At 34.4% G+C, this 18,365-nt stretch overlaps 1 protein-coding gene across 1 annotated transcript in view; it reads right to left on the minus strand.

Annotated features, from left to right (window-relative positions):
* Positions 1 to 6,875, minus strand: part of SLC7A11 (solute carrier family 7 member 11) — an 80,419-nt gene extending 73,544 nt beyond the window's left edge. Inside the window, exons 1-2 of the mRNA XM_047718450.1 lie at positions 6,274 to 6,875; positions 2,424 to 2,550 (exon numbers count right to left, since the gene is read on the minus strand). Coding sequence (XP_047574406.1) covers positions 2,424 to 2,550; positions 6,274 to 6,550 — 404 coding nt within the window. The 5' untranslated portion in view covers positions 6,551 to 6,875. The remainder of the gene's footprint in view (positions 1 to 2,423; positions 2,551 to 6,273) is intronic.
* Between the last annotated feature and the right edge of the window lie 11,490 nt (positions 6,876 to 18,365).

The raw sequence follows: 18,365 nt of genomic DNA on the forward strand, positions 1-18,365 counted from the left end.
CCATCTTTTGTTTTGTAAGCCTTTATTTATTTATTTGACGGAGAGAGACACTATGGGAGAGGGAACACAAGCAGGGGGAAGTGGTAGACTGAGAAGCAGGCTTCCAGCGGAGCCAGAAGCCCAACATGGGACTCGATCCCAGGGCGCCAGGATCATGACCGGAGCTGAAGGCAGATGCTTAACGACTGAGCCACCCAGGCGCCTCTAAGACTGTCCATTTTAATCACTGTTTTATCCCCAGTGTTTAGTATAGTATCTATCCTAAGTAGAAAACCAATAAATATTTAAATATATGGTTAATGCGTGAGTTCAACCTAATGACCCCTGCTATGTACTGATGTATGATTTTTTTTTTCTTGAAATCTGTGTTCTACAGATTATTCCTGGCAAGTCTGAAGCATCATTTTAAGTATTTAGACACCATGGGTGCTGTCAACAGATGAGAAATATTAAAGTACCTAGGCATCAATCCTCAAGTCATTAATTACTCTGCTTATTTGGAAGACCAACCAAGCACTGTGAGTCCCTTATTACAAAGGAATAGATGAACCCTTCATAATAAGCTTCTAGAATATATCTAGGCTATTTCCTCTGTCAGTACAAACACACACACACACACACCATGAAGCAGATCTTATGCAGTTAAACTAAAGTTTAATTATGTGCTACTTGGGAACAGGAATTGTGGCTCATTCCACTTTAAGATCTCTTTAACATACCATTCAGCACTCAGTAGCTGTTTAAAGAATGAATAAATAAGTGAATGAGCACTGTATCTGTGCTACTGTGAACAGAGAGATCATGTTCATTATAATGCTAAGCAATGAGCCAAAACCATGCAACAAATACATAGCTGAAGAGGGATTCAAGTGCAGCTATATCAGACGACAAAGCCCACCATCCTGATAGGCCAGTGCTCAGAATAAGTAGTGTCCTCATTTGAATACTGAGAATGTTGTATTCAAAATATTGAAACTTAAACTTCAGGTCAAAAAGAACTAAATTACTTGAAAAGAATTTAATACTGCCGCTCAAAAAGAATTTACTATCTGTGACACTCAAGACACTGATTAAGAAGTACAATGGTTTCATAAAGTGTGAGAGTTGGTTTTATGTACTTCAAATGCCTGCAGTTCTGATGGGAGAAACAGAACACAGACACCTGGAAATACTAAGTAAGAATACAAGATATGCTGAATGTCAAAGAAGGAGACCCTGCATTTTTTCAGAAGAATTAAGAGAGAAAAGAAATATAAACTATGGTGAACAGGAAATGAACTGTGGAAAAGACAGGATTTAAGTTAGCCTTTGAAGAGTAGTATTCAGATAAATCAAAAAAGAGCAGAAGGTATATATCCCAGGCAAATCCCAGATTTTAGAAAAGGACAAAAATACCTCTTTATCATTATTCCATTATAATGAGTTTAAAATAATGCTGAATTGTCTAAAATGAGAACAGACTTCTAGAAGTAAATACTATTCTAAGCTCTTTGTTAGAAAAGAGATACCTACAACTATAAAAATCATGCTTAGTGTCAAATCAATACTTATTAGCTCTCCATTTGTCCCTTATGCCCCAAGTGTTAGGATAAAAGCTCACAGGAGCTATCAGCTGCATATGTCTGATAAGTTTACAGTAAGAGCAAGTTTCTCCAGTTATTTCTGTTAAACTCTGCAATCAGAATGTGCAAGTCAAATTTTATGGTAGCAGTCAGCCTTAAGAAACTATGATACTCTACACTTCTCAGATGACATCAAAGATTTCTCACAAAAGTTAAAAGAAATTTGCTATTCAGAGTGACTTAGCACTATTTGGTTTGAAATTAAGCCAAGATAATTAGAAAGGAGAATGTATCTTACAGCAATAATTTTTTTTTCGCAACTATAGTTCACTGGTTTGCCTAACAAGAGGAAGTGAGTCATTCAAGCTTTGTTTTGTTTTGTTTTTTATAAAGTAGTAAACTCAGTGACACACTAAGTTGTTAGGCACAGAAGTTTCCTGGTCACGACACAGTAAAGTTAAAGAATGACGTAATCTACAAGAAGAAAACTATTAGCATAGCATTCAATTTTGTCTGGCCAGCCAAAAGGTATGATTTATCAAGTCAGATTTTCATGCTTCATATCCTTTCAGGTCAACATATTTTCTAGAAATGTCAGAGAATAATTGAACATTAAAGAAAATTAGTTACCTTAAAAGTCTGGCATGGTTAGAGAACTACTGCCAGTGACAATACTGTATAAACACATTAATTGACAGTGGTATTTCATACACATTTCAAACTCTGAAACAGACATGTTTACAACATAGTCACATGACATGCATATTCCTAATCAGTTAAAAATAATTAAGATGATTTAGAAAGGGTGTAATAAATGGATTTATTTTTCCTTAATATTTTTTTTCTTATTTATGCTCTTACCGTATTATGAGCAGTTCTACCCAGACTCGTACAAAAGCTGGTAATGGGCCAAAGACCTCCAGGATGTATGTATAATGACCACCAGATTTCTTTATACTTGTTCCCAACTCGGCATAGGACAAGGCTCCTGTGAAATGTACATAATAAAAAGGTACAAAGTTAAAATAGTACCAAGTCATCCAGTAGAAGAATTTATATAATAATGTTTATGTTATATGAGATGTTCCTACATCATTTGGTCTGAATGAGATCCTTATTTCAGGAGAAGAAATAGTCATTTGATTGTTAGAAGCCACCAAAATCTTTTTATATCTTTCTCATATTTGGGATCTAGTTCATTGTATTCAAACAGTATAATTTTGTTTGCAATGGTAAAGATAAACTTCTAAAATAGTACCATATTATTAAGAATTTTTAATCTCAAACCTGAAGAAAAGATAGATCCCAGTAACACTAACCTATAACCTATTTTTATACAATTTTTTTTTTTTTATTTGACAGAGAGAAATCACAAGTAGGCAGAGAGGTAGGCAGAGAGAGAGGAGGAAGCAGGCTCCCCACTGAGCAGACAGCCCGATGTGGGGCTTGAACCCAGGACCTGGGATCATGACCTGAGCCGAAGGCAGCGGCTTAACCCACTGAGCCACCCAGGCGCCCCCTATAACCTATTTTTAAAGGAACTCACACCAAGACAAGGAATTGTCTCAAATTGACCTCATTATATTAAGAATCCTTTTAATGATATTTCTGTTGCACATCAAAATTAACAAGATTAATTTGTTCTTCATAAAAATATAGACTCTAGGCCTTGCAAGACCTCACTTAATTTGTAGGATATGGTTCATCAACAAAATGAATTTTGACCCCCATATTCTATTTCTAGAAAAGGTTTTCTTGGACTTTTTTGAAGTGCACACTTCTGGGTTGTTGAAATAACATACTGTTTAAAAGAGATGCTATAATTTATGTATATTAGATAAAATTAATTATAAACAGTCAGCAATTTCAGCATTTATCAATACAATTCACATGGACCTGAGCAAGTTATGAAACCTCCCCAAAACTATATTTCTTCCTTGGTAAAAGGAAAATCTCAATTCTCACCTCATAAGAGAGTTGTATGTAAATATGTGATAATGGGTTCCAAAGACAGTACTGGGCCTGATACATTGAGGACACTTCCTGAAATATACTTATTAATTTGAGTAACTAACTATCAAGAACATGAAAAATACATCTTGATACTATGTAAAAAATTCTGTTCATATTGCAAAGTACTCAAATGTAACACAATTTTTGGCTGCTCTACTTCAGAGTCTGAAAGTGTGGGAAATTATTACTGATCAGAAAAGCTTTAGGCAGAACTGTCCAAAAGGAGTAAAATTTGGATATTCAGTGAAATCTTACTATCATTTATCCTATTCTTGAACTTAGCTCTGTATCAGAATCACCTGGAAGTAAATTTTTATTTAAATACACACAAGGAATAGACTCTAAGGCCCCACACCTGTTCTCTACCAAGTGAGTCCAGATCTCCAATAGAGGGATCCAGAGAAATCTATTATTTTAAAATTTGTACAGATGATTTTAAAGGTAACTAATCTACAGATTGATATTGAGGATCACTAATATAGCTTGTTTATTTGTAACTAATTGTAACTACCTGCAATTTACTCTGTTGGAAACCCGTCGCCATGTTGGTAGCCTGTACAAAAAAAGCTTCCAATACAAAATGTTATTGGAAAGTCTTAAGTACCTCAGAATTTATTGCCAGAGAATCAGTACCTAACCTGTGTATGCTTTGCTGAAACTCCAGGATAGTTGCCCTAGGTTTAAATTGAGTTCTGGAGGAATGAGATTTTCATTGAAAAGTCTCAAGCTCCATAACCATTTTACCCAGATGAAAAAAGTGCAGAACAGGATGTAAAAATCCATGTACTGACCCTGGCTTTAAAAAAATTGTAAACCAAATACACAGATTCTTTACTATTAGTCCCAGAGTTCTAGAGTTTTAAGAAAAAGATTTGTTTTCCTTACAGTTTGCTTTGCTTCCTGTTAGGAAGGTACTCCTGTCAAAAACTCCTAGGAACTTAAATGACAAAATGTAAATACAGATAAGTAGATTAATACAGGAGCATGCACCCTGTGATTAGTAACCAAAGAATATCAACTCAAGTGTCACCTAGCTAGTCCTTTTAATTTTTTTTCCCCTGAGCATCTGCTTGAGTTGGTATACTTACACAGAACCATATTTTCATAGCACAATAGCATTTTAACTAGTTCAATCCTCAGCCCAATGCATTTTATTATACCTGAATAACTTTTTATTTTGTACACACATCAAATCACAGAGTAGGAGCTGCATGTATAGAAGTATGAAAACTCCAGGAAATTGGTTATGTTTTTTCCTATTAGACATCGATTTATTCTCAATTTACCAAGTATTTATAGACAATTAAAGGCTGATGGTGCACAAAGTCATTTAAAAAGCACAAGAGTTAGGTTTCTGTTTGTCTATTGATGTACATGCCAGACCCACACAGAATACCACAAACTTTCTAAAAACTGAAAAACAATTCTACAGATCTTTCTATACTAAGTCTCTGTTTTGACAAGTTTTCCTTGAAATACTTTCTTCCTAATAATGGATATTTAGGTTCTCTAGATGAACACCCAAAGTAACACATTAAAACATGACAAGGCCTTAAGAATGGAGGGATGGGTACCCGTAGGACCAAGAGATAGGACTCAACCCTAGAGTTAGGGCAAAGCTTTGGGTTAGTACCTTTACAGAGTAGAGCCTTTTAGAATTAAAACACACTAGTTGCCACAAAAGAGCAAATATATCTTAGACATTTACTGCAGAGTGTAAGCAAAACTTAAATTTTTTTGACCGTCCACCAGTTTTTGTCACCTTTATAACTACCTCAGGTAGGTTTCTAGTAATTTGCCAACCCCATAAAAGACATTTATTATTTGCTATTAACATCAATCAATAAAAGAGATCTAGATTTAGAAGCAAAATTGATCATCATACATCTAGTAGTGGTTCTGTTCAGACTGACTTGGCGGACAGGTAGACAGGTGGACAGGTTATCCATGTCCCCGAAGACCCAGTGAACTATAAATGAAGGAAACAGAGCACAGCAAGAGAACACCCAATTCCAATTTTACTGTTTATACTTTAAAAGTTTACAGGTGTTAGGGAGAGATAAAAGATTGAAAAAAATTGAAATATGCTCAGACCCTTGCAATATTCCCACCTATCACAGGAATCAAGTTATGTGCCACCACACACACTATCATGGCAAGGACTGTTGAGAAAACATTAGGAACTGACAAGCACGCGAGGTTAAAAAGTTAAAAAGACTGCACCCCATCCCTCCTGGTTTGTTTTGGCAATAAAAACACGATAACACTTCTGCTGAATGCTCAGTTCTGTGTCTAAACAGGCCACGCCAGGTTTCACTTCACAGGTGTTTCATTCAGCGTGCCGGCTTCCAGGACGCCTCAAACATACGTAAGGAAGCATACTGCCTGGTACAGCAAGTTCGCACGGATTTTACTGGGTCATCAGTTAGCTTTCGCTCTCACCGCCACAGGGAAATCAGAAAACAGTCTGTCTTAGTCAGGAAAAGGGACTCCGGGCTGCAGGAAGCAACGTGGTGGAATTCAGGGTCCTGCCAACAGTGAACACCGTGTTTGGGCAGTTCGCACACTTAAACAAAAATCAGAAAGTTTGACGTTGTCTGTGCCATTCATTCACTCCTTAAAAATGACTCTTTGCTTTCTCAGAAAGTAAACTTCCCAGCACCACAGACATACCCCCCAGAGAAGAAGCTGCACTCACCAAATAGTGACAGGACCCCACAGACTGTCCAGATAATCAGAGACATGCCCACGCTGCCCGTGTTCTGGAGCACGCCCTTGGGAGAGATGAAGATTCCTGCTCCAATGATTGTGCCAATGATGATGGAGATGCCCCTCAGCAAAGTGATTTTCTTCTTCAGCACCACTTTCTCCTGCCCAGGGGGCTCCTTGCCACCCAAGGAAGGCAGCTTCCCATTAACATTCCCCTGCAGGTAACCTCCACTGGAGATGGTGGACACGACAGGCTTTCTGACCATTGTAGTGACACACAGGAAAAAATGAAATGGAGGAAAAAAAATAAAAATAAAAACCCCAAACTTTCAACTTTGTGTCTCTTGGTGGGACTGACCAAACCTCTTCCTCTCTGCTTTCAGACTGTCTCTTTCAGCGCTATTGTGTTCACAGGTAGGAACTCAAAGGTGTATTTTCTCCTTCACAGCTATCTAATTACTCCTCAGAAACACCTGTGTGTTCATGGTGCTCCTGCTCCTCCACCACCTCAGACTACCTCTGCTGCTGCGGCTGCTGTTACTGCCCTATGATTACAAACCAGCTCAGCTTCCTCAGGGGCTGGTATTTAAGCTCCTGCCTGTCACACCAACTTATTCCAGCTTAATGATGATGCAAATTCTCCAGGTTTGCATCAGCCACATGAGAAGTCTCCAGCATTACTCAGCTCTTTAAAAAAAAAAAACAAAAAAAACCAGCAGCATGTTGCTCAACTGACCTAAGCTTTTCAGAGAACAAAGCACACACTTTAAAGGGATCTTAACCAATCCAGAAGTAGTAAATTCGGAACAGACCTTCTCAGAGATTTAAAGCAACTCCTAGTGAGGGACAAAAGCTATTCATGGGAAAAGAAAATGAAAAATGAAACAGGAAATGATCACTGCTTTGTGAGGAGTTTCTTTTTTAACTTACGGGTGAAACATTTCACATGCAACTGCTTTGATAATAGAACACAACCCAAAGCTGCATTGTTTATGACAAAAAGGTTTTAGATTTCATAACATTTCCTGCTGAGTTTTTTTTTTTTGGAGGGGGGAGGGTATCTGAGTAATATAGTCAAATCTAGTTTTTACGAAGCTAGGATGATTCTGCATAGCGGCTGTCATGCACAGAGTAGTTGTGAGACTTACTCAACATTAAAAAATAAAAATGATTTCTTGCTACCTGTAATAAATGTGTATTTAAAACCACCACCTGAGTGTAAGAGATTTAAAAATCATAGTGACTCCAGAAAATAGCCATTTTCTGATTCTCCTAAACTCTAGGTGATCCCCAAAAACTAACTAAAAGATACATATTCTTCATTTGCATGTTGTTTCATTGAATTTCCAAAACAATTAACTTCAAAATTAAGCAATGATTACAATGACATAAAACTATGCATATAGCAAAAACCTGGAAAGGAACACATAGAATAATAGTTTTGGGAAGTGTGATATGTATGATTTTTTTTTCTAAAGTGTATAAACTTTGTTATATCGTGATTATAAATTTAAAATGAATTGGTAATATAAGTTAATGTTAAAATGTTTATTCAAAACAGTAAGAAAGACAAAACATTTCAAACCCCACTAACTTTCTTAATTTAGTGTCCATAAAACAAAAACCAAAAAAAAAAAAAAAAAAAAAAAAAATCCTAGATTCCTTTTGGCTGTGGTTATAGATGGTTTCGGATTCAGTGAGAATTTAACATTATCATTACCCTGAAGCTACATTTACAAACACCATTAAATACACTTCTAAATGTCTGAACAGGAATAACAAACAAAAACTGTGAGAGAGAGGTGGAGATGAGGTAGGTGGGAGGTTCAGGAGGGTGCAGGAAAGAAACAGCCACTAGGAAAGTAGCACAGAGAAGGTCAGAATCATTTCTGTTATTTTGGCACCTGAGAAAATTCTACCACCTCCATGCTCTTCCATCCAAATAATTGAGCCTTTATCACTTCCTTTGTATATTATCCCACCTAAATCCTATCTAATTTGCTTTGGGTATCCCAAGTCAGGGTTTTTATACAGCCAAAATAAAAAATTTTTCCCAGTTGTTACGCCTTTCATAAAGTAAAAATGGGTAGTTTCCCTCATTTAATCTGTGGACACTCCTAAAAAAAAGGAAGCTAAAGGAAGATTCTTCTTCACTTCTCTCCCTACCTGTCCTTCCCCTCACACAAGTGAGGAGAGAGTTTTCTGTTTCCCCCAAAAAGAGAACTGATTAGTGCTGAAGAAATATAAGTTAAAATTAGAACACTAGAAATCCCAGGGAATAACTTTTTATCTTTACCTCACACGGAACGACACTTTGATTTTAAATTTTGTGCTAAATGACTGAACTACTAAATTGAGACTATGACCCCACTCAGACAGGAAGTCAGGTAAATTCTAAAAGAAGAAAAAAATGTTCTTTTAATATCAAATAACTTTCTCCTCTTTTGTAGTATTATGAAAAACTTGAAGTTTGACTAATGACCGAAGAGACTGTACTATCATATAAGAGAGCCATATTCAAAAATTTTGCAAAGCTGCAGATAATCACCAGAGACACAACATACCTCTTCCAACCACCCATAAATTTGCAGAAATTTCAGGTTCTAAAGAAAATGTTGAGTAAACATCAACATTAATGAACTCTTATAATCTACAGTCCTAAACTTTGTAAACTAAGAATTTATAGTCTTCAAATACGTGTGTATCATAAAAATGAGTCCTAAGCCAGTGCATTTATATTCCTCCTAATTCAGTCTGCATTTTAAGCATTCCTGTCAAATTAGTGCTATTTACAAATATTTAGCTAGTGCTCTTTATGCACAATGGATACCCCCAGCTCTCTAAAAGTATCTTAGGAAAGAAACAAATGTGATATACTGTGGTTGGTTCCCTTTTCTGGTAATAATTTCTGTCCCATGATTATAAATATGTGCGTATAGGAACGCCTGGGTGGCTCAGTTGGTTAAGTGGCTGCCTTTGGCTCAGGTCATGATCCCAGCGTCCTGGGATCGAGTCCCACATCGGGCTCCTTGCTCGGCAGGGAGCCTGCTTCTCCCTCTGCCTCTGCCTACCACTCTATCTGCCCATGCTCGCTCTCTCTAACAAATAAATAAAAATTAAAAAAAAAAATCTTTAAAAAATGCTAAAAAAAATAAAGAAATAAAAATAAATATGTGCATGTAATGATGTGGCCAAAAATAATCCTCTTCCTGGCTGCCAGGTATAGGAATGTAACCTGAGCCAGGACATTACTAAACAGAATGAGATTTATCTTATCTCAACCAGTGGAAGTTGTAAAGATGTGACCAGATCAAATGGTGACCATGTGCCCTGCCATGTTGAGTAAGTCCTCATGAAACAAAAGAGAATATGCAGAGATGAGAGACACTTTCAAAGTCCCGAATCATCAAGGTCTGATTTCGTTCCAAAGGGACCCAGGTTGGCTCGAGGTCTTGAAGATTTTCCTTCAATTCTAGAAGCTACATAGTTTCCTCGTTAGATATGCTATCTCACACCACACACACAAAACAGCGACATGGGTGGTAGAGCTAAATGTAAATGCGTTATCATTAAAGCTTCTCAAATGGGTTGATTTATGATGCTCATTAGCACATGGGATTATTAGCACATGGGATTATCAGCAACTGAAGCATGGCTAGGCCAACTGGGATACACTATACGTGTAAAATAGTCATTCATATTAATTTCACCTGTTCCTATTTTTTTAAAATTTATTTATTTTTTTATTTTTTATAAACATACAATATATTTTTATCCCCAGGGGTACAGGTCTGTGAATTGCCAGGTTTACACACTTCACAGCACTCACCATAGCACATACCCTCCCCAATGTCCATAACCCCACCCCCCCTTCTCCCAACCCCCCTCCCCCCATCAACCCTCAGTTCATTTTGTGAGATTAAGAGTCACTTATGGTTTGTCTCCCTCCCAATCCCATCTTGTTTCATTTATTCTTCTCCTACCCCCTAACCCCCCATGTTGCATCTCCACTACCTCATATCAGGGAGATCATATGATAGTTGTCTTTCTCTGATTGACTTATTTCACTATTTTTTTTTAAAGAGGCTACTTAAAATTAAAATTATACATGTGGTACATGGAGCACCTGAGTGGCTCAGTCGGTTAAACATCCAACTCTTGATTGTACCTCTGGTCACAGTCTCAGAGTTGTGAAATCGAGCCCCATGTTGGGCTCTACAGTAGGCATGGAGTCTACTTAAGATTTTCTCTCTCTCCCTCTGCCCCTCCCACCCCCACACCTTCTCTCTCTTACCCTCTCTCAAATAAATAGATAGATAAAATTATATATGTGGTACAAATATCTGGCTCCCATTATATCTCTAATAGACAGTGCTGATCTAGAAAAAACATAACATATGTTCTCAACAGGTATAAGAAGGTATTTCTTAAAAGGGACATACAAAGTACTAATCACAAAAACAAGATATATTGAAATATATTAAAATTAAGAATTTCAGTTCATCAAAAGACATGATTGAGAAATTGTAAAAGTGAACCATAAAATAAGAGGGAGTATTTCCAAGTGGCAAAGATCTCATATCCAGAATAAATAATAAATTCCTATAAATCAATAGTAATAAGATGGGCAACCTAATAGAAAATCCACAAGAAATCTGAACAGACACTTGATAAACGCCCAATGAATTTTTTTAAAAACTGCAAAACCACTTTAGTCATTAGGGGAATTAAAACTAAAACTACAATGTGGTATTAATTCCCACGATCATAGTGGCCCACATGAGAAAGATGACAATACCTGGGACAGTAGGAGTGTGGCACAACTAGTAAAACCTACTAAAGTTAAATGTACACATACGCTTTGACCAATAAATTCCATTTCTAGGAATATAAACCAAAAAATGCAGGACATTCATATGCCAAAAGATATGGATCAAAAATATTCATAGTAGCTTTATTTATAATGCCAAATAATAAAAATAACTCAAATGTATTGTATTTATTCAGTGAAATACAACAAGACAGTAAAAAAGGAACAACAGCTGTGTACAATAATATGGATAACTCTCACATAATATTAGACAATGTACACAAAATAAAATACTTTATAATTTAATTAACATATTAAAAAAACAAGCAAATGACTCTATAGGGTAAAAACTCTGATGGTTGTCTTTGGAGATAACTGGATTCTAGTGATTGGGGGTGACACAAAGGCAGTTTCAGGGTCCTAGTCATGTACTATTCAACAAATTTGGTAGTAATTACAGTAGTCCTTCAACTTTGTGATAATTCACTGGGCTGTATACTTGCATTTTTGTACTTTACTGTATCTATGTCAAAACTCGATTTTTCAAAAAAAATAAGCATTTCAGTTGAAAATTTATAATAGCCTCTCAAAGGCAGATGAAGCAGGTTAAATAAGCAAAACATGAGAAAAATCTGAAGAATATAATTAATAAACTTAAGATAGTAGCTCTCTAGAGAACTTCCTACCCACCAAATAGAAAATACAGATTATTTTAAAGTGTATATAAAGCTTTCACAGAAGAAACCGTGTAGATCTCTGATAAAAGGAAACCCTAATACATTCCAAAGAACTAACACCAACACTACATTCTTATCACAATGCAACAAAATTTAAAATAACAACTGTGAAAGTAAAAAATGTACATTAATTTATAGTAATTTAATTTAATTTTAATTTTAATTTAATTTAAAAATATATTATCAATGTATCTTTACATTGAAGAAGAAACATGAAAAAAATATACAAATTACTTAAAAATAAATAAGAAAGTATACGTTCAAATTTGTGAGACTCGGGCGCCTGGGTGGCTCAGTGGGTTAAAGCCTCTGCCTTCGGCTCAGGTCGTGATCCCAGGGTCCTGGGATAGAGCCGCACATAGGGCTCTCTACTCAGCAGGGAGCCTGCTTCCCTTCCTCTCTCTGCCTGCCTCTCTGCCTACCTGTGATCTCTGTCTGTCAAATAAATAAATAAAATCTTAAAAAAAAAATTGTGAGACTCAGTAAAAAAATAAAGAAAAAATTCAAAGCTATAAGTTACATTAATCAAAAAAGAAGAAACACTTAAGCACTGTTGGGGGAAGTGCAAATTTGTGCAAATACTGTGGGAAACAATATGGAGGTTCCTCAAAAAATTAAAAATAGAATTACCAAAGGATCCAGTAATTCGACTACTGATTATTTGTTGAAAGAATATGAAAACACTAATTCAAAAAGATATATGCTCCTCTATGTTTACTGCAGCGTTATTTCCAATAGCCAAATTATAGAAGCAGCCTACATGTCTATGGATAAAGAGGGGATATATTAATATATATGTTCATATATATACATATATATAGGAGACATATATACATATATATAATAGACTATTGTTCAGCCATAAAAAAGAATGGAATTATGCCATTTGTACAACATGGATAGATCTAGAGGGTATAACACTAAGTGAAATAAATCGCCCAAGAAATACAAATACTCCATGATTTCACTCATATGCAGGATTTAAGAAACAAAACAAATGAACAAAATTAAAAAAAAAAAGATTAACCAAAAATCAGACTCCTAACTATAGAGAACAAACTGATGATTACCAGAGAGGAAGTGGAAGGGCAGATAGGTGAAATAGGTGCAGAGATTAAAAGTACACTTATCAGGATGAGCACTGGGTAACGTTTAGATCGCTATGTTGTATACCTGCAACTAATGCAACACTGTATGGTAACTATGCTGGAATTATTTTTTTTATTTAAAAAATTAAAAATAGGAAAAATTTAGATCAAATAAGCCAAATATCCAACACAGAATTTGGGAGAAAAAGACTATATTTAAAGAAGAAAAAAAGATAATTCAAGGAATCAAGAAATTAAGAACGAAAAGATGAACGAAAATATTCCCACAAGCAAATTTTAATTATTTGTAAAGACCAATATAGATAAAAGTCTGACAAAAGTAAACAAAGAAAAATTAGGAAGTTAATTATATCTGGAATGAAAAAGAAAATATCGTGGAGAGCTAGACAGTTTTTAAATAACAAAGGGATATAATGAACAACTATATGGCAAATAATACGAAAACCTAGTGTAAATGGACATATTCTGGAAAACAAATATTAGAATTTGAAATGGCACTGAAATAGAAACATTGAATAAATAAGAAAAATTGAATAACAATTTAAAGTGATAATCAAAGAAAGGCTTGACTCAGAAAAACCAAACAACAACAAATAAAAATTAGGCCCTACTTGTTTTACATGTAAGACCTACCAAATTTTCATGAACTAAATAATTCCTTTCTTAGAGAAGTTATTTAAGAGACTTAAAATTCTTACTGTAGGAACAGGCAAGAATTTTATCTGAAATTGTATCTTTATTTTATGTATCCTCCCTGACCTGCTTTCTGTATGTTTTTACGAGTACTCATTAAAACGTTTTTTAGTAGATCACTTGTATGTGATTCTTCATCACACAGTATTTGTCTGGAGAATCTGATCTAAGATGGTTGATATTGAAAGTAGTCTAGAATCCGAACTCTAGGAAAGATTTGTAGTTTACTCACTCACCTGTCAAATAGCAGTAAGGACACCAACATTAGAGGCAAGTAGAATACTTACATCAACTGTCAGGCTGTTGTATTGCAATTGCTAAGACTTTCCCCTGAGGTGAACTGGGATAAAACACAGTTGGAAAGGGATGCACTGCTTTGCACAAGCTCTTTGGTATTTGGGAACAGTAGAAACATTCCTCTTAATGTCAGGAATAAGACAAATTCACTGTCACTGTTATCATTTAATATCTATTTGGTACTAGCCACTTCAATTAGATAAGAAAAAGAACTTAGGCATTAAAACATGAAACACGAAGGCAAAAATTCTCACTATTTTTTAATTACCTGGAAAAAATAAAACATTTAACAACAACAATGAAAAATTGCTACCATAATCAAAGTATTGTAAGGTAATGAATAAAAATAAATGAACAGAAAAGCAGTAAATTTCATACATTGTATATATGTGTGTTTATATATAAAAACAATTATATGAAATAATTAAAGCACTTATGTCATTTAAAATAACAATGATGAATTTAAAACTAAAATGAAATTAACAAGAAATTGGTAAAGCATACACTTAAAAAACCAGCTTGAGCAAATGAAAATGTATGTTATGTTCTTGGATTGGAAGACTAATATAAAGCTGCCAATTTTTATAATTAATTTGAAAATAGAACACAATCCAAGTGAAAATGCCAAATATTTAACTAGAAAAAGTGATTCTGCAGTTATATGAGAATGCTGTCTCTTAATCCTGAAAAATAAGAGCATTGAGGGAATTCTAGACTATCAAGATGTATTATAACTCTTTAGTAGTTAAAACTTTGAGGCATCAGTATTTTTAAAAACAGAGTTATAGAATAGAATACAAAACCCAGGAATTGACCTAAATACATTCAGAACTTTATCAAGTGATGAAAGCATCATCTCAAACTAGAAAGGAAAATATGAACTATTCAATAATGAAGTGAAGAAAGCTAGATAATCATTTAGAAAAACATAAAGTTGAATCAGTCCTACACATCTTACAACAGAAATAAAATCCTAATAGGATTAAGGGTGTCAATGTAAAAATGAAATTACAGAAGTCCTATAACAAAACATAGTAGAATTCCTGTAGAATCTAAGAGTGGAGAAAGCTTATCTAAATGACACAAAATCCAGGGCGCCTGGGTGGCTCAGTGGGTTAAGCCACTGCCTTCGGCTCAGGTCGTGATCCCAGGGTCCTGGGATCGAGTTCCGCATCGGGCTCTCTGCTCAGCAGGAAGCCTGCTTCCCTTCCTCTCTCTCTGCCTGCCTCTCTGCCTACTTGTGATCTCTCTCTGTCAAATAAATAAATAAAATCTTTAAAAAAATAAATAAATAAATAAATGACACAAAATCCAGAAGCCATTAAAAAAAATCATAATATTAGGAGAATACAAATTTTAAAATCCATGTTGCAAAAAAAAATAGTAAAAAATGAAAATGGGATGATATTTTTAATATTACAGCCAAAGATCTAGTCTCTTTAAATTTAACAACTTTATACAAATCAATAGGAAAAAAGATATCAAACCTAATAGAAAATTAGCAAAGGATATTAATAAATTCTTCACAGAAAAGAAAATTCAAATGGCTTTCATACATATGAAAAGACGCTCAAGCTTACTCATATTGAGAGAAATGCAATTCCATAAATCAAGGATGTGCTTAATAATAAGTAGAGCTGGTCAAGAAGAGAAGCCTTCTTGAAGCAGCTTTTACTGTTCAAACTTGGAATAATTTGAGCATCATGAAAGATAATGATTGCAAAGAAAAATAATTTTTAAAATAACTTTTAAATCATTTTTAAAAATGATTAAGTGTAGTTTTCCTAGGAGAGAAAGAGAGAAGGGAGAGAAGAAAAAAAAAGGAAATTTGTTCTTTAAGGAATCACAGCTAATATACGTAAAAGGAGTGAAGAATTAGAAAATCAGTTATTTTGCAATTCAATGCAATAATTGATTCATATAACAATCATTATGAGTGCAAAAACCACCAGGTGAAAGCTTGTTGAAAGACAGAATATTTACATAAGCCTGAATTACCTCCCCAAAAAATATTTATAATTTTCAAAGAAGGAAACAGACCTTTTACAACACAGAGATATGACTGTCACTACCTTAATTAAGTGTTCAAAGTAAATACCATCAATAGGGCCTATAGATGTAACCAATACTGATAATCCAATATTACCTATGTAGAATTCTAGCCCAAAATATTTAACCTGAATTCAGTGATGGGGGAATAATTAGAAACATCCATAATCAGACAACATTTATTTAACAAGTAGCCTATGTTTTTTTTTTTTTTTAATTCAAGGTGATACAAGACAAGGGAGGCAGGGGACTATTCTATATTAGAAGAAATTAAAGAGATATTACAACCTAAGGCAGTCTGTGAAACTTGACTGATCCTCAGATTTTTAAAAAAGGATATACGAAATATATTTGCAACAACTGAGGAAGTTTGAATAACAATTATGTTTTGGATAATATATGGAATTTTGTTAATTTTCTTAAGTATGACAATAAAATTGTGATTACATGGGAGAATATAATTTTTCTTCACAACTGAATATATAATATATATGGGTAAGGTATCACGATGTATCCAATGTATTTCTAAGTGGTTCAGCAAAAATATGTGTAAAGAGAGATAAGTGAAATGCAGTAAAATATTAACATTGTGTTATAGTTTGTGGTAGCCAATGTTTCAAAACATCAATGCCCATCGGAACTGGAATGATCAAATAATTATCCAAATATACAACAGAATACTAGCCAGCTATTTTTAAAAACCCCAACCTTCAAATTTCTTAATGTCAAGATACATAGATTTCTAAATTATATATGCTAATAAAGTAACAAAGGAAGAACAATCAGTGTGTGGGTGTGTGTATAAATATGACTACATAAAATCTCCGCATGGAAATTGAGTAGATGGGGTCAAAGTAGGAAAGAAATTCTCACTATATACTTTTTTCAGTGCCATTTGATATTTAATCACTGTGAATGAATAATTATTGTAGCAACAACAATTTTATTTTATTTATTTTTTTTTAAAGATTTTATTTATTTATTTGACAGAGAGAGATCACATGTAGACGGAGAGGCAGGCAGAGAGAGAGAGAGGGAAGCAGGCACCCTGCTGAGCAGAGAGCCCGATTCGGGACTTGATCCCAGGACCCTGAGATCACGACCTTAGCCGAAGGCAGTGGCTTAATCCACTGAGCCACCCAGGCGCCCCTGCAACAACAACAATTTTAACAAAGTACAATGGAGAAAGTTCAAAAATGTAGAAAAAAAGAAGATAAGGCAATAACAGAAATCGGCATAAATGATGATAATAACAAACAAAAGAAACATTATATGGTTCTATGAAAAACTGACAAGCTAAGTATACTTTTGACAGGACGGATTAAGGTATAAACAACAAGGTAAAAGCAAATCTTCATGAAAGAAATATAGGGGTCTTAACTACCAACAAAATACAGGTTTAAAAACTAATAAAGTGGTCCAAATTCAAGCTAATTCATTTGAAAAAAATCATATTAAACCCAACTTTCTAGAAAAATCACCATCACCGAAATGACTCAAGAATAGAAATTTTGAATTCTTTAATAGTTAGAAACTAATCAGCAGTTTAAAAATCATATATAATGAATGAACAAAAAATATACATATATTTTGTAAATATAGGAAAATCTACATTCAAATAAAACATACTTTGTGGTGGCGCCTGGGTGGCTCAGTGGGTTAAGCCTTTGCCTTTGGCTCTAGTCATGATCCCAGGGTCATGGGATGGAGCTCCACATCAGGCTCTCTGCTCAGCAAGGAGCTTGCTTCCCCCCACCCCCGCCTACTTGTGATCTCTGTCAAATAAATAAATAAAATCTTAAAAAAAAAATACTTTCTGTCTTAAGCAAATTGTTACCCAAAGGAGAAAGAGAAAAACTAATCTCCAAAAAAAAAAAAAAATAGACAGTAGAAACAAGGAAAATGAGGGTCCAGTTTTACTTGAAACACAGATAAATGCATGCTGAAGTGTTAACATAAATCATTAAATATTAGTTAACTATAATCAATAATGTATTAAACAATTCACAATAATCAAATCATGTGATCTCAATAATATAAAGTTAGTTTAACAACAGAAAAATCAGTGCAAATTTTAAATTATGTAATTAGTGGATGCTAAAAATTATAAATTTCACATTTTTATGTATGTTATTTTATATATGCTTATATAGTAAAATATACACATACATATTCTATTCAGTATTTTATTGGAATTCATAACCAACACAAAAAGGACAGAAAAGGAAATTGAAAGTATAAAAATTATTTTTAAAATATCCTGGTTATTCACAGGTGATATTACTGTCTAAACAAAAAGCCCAAGAGAACCTACAAATCAGAATATTAAAAGTAATAAGAATTTTCAGCACAGTTGCTGGATATAAGATCATTATAAAAAAATTAC

Source organism: Lutra lutra, chromosome 2, assembly GCF_902655055.1.
Source record: "Lutra lutra chromosome 2, mLutLut1.2, whole genome shotgun sequence".
NCBI classification, from domain to species: domain Eukaryota; kingdom Metazoa; phylum Chordata; class Mammalia; order Carnivora; family Mustelidae; genus Lutra; species Lutra lutra.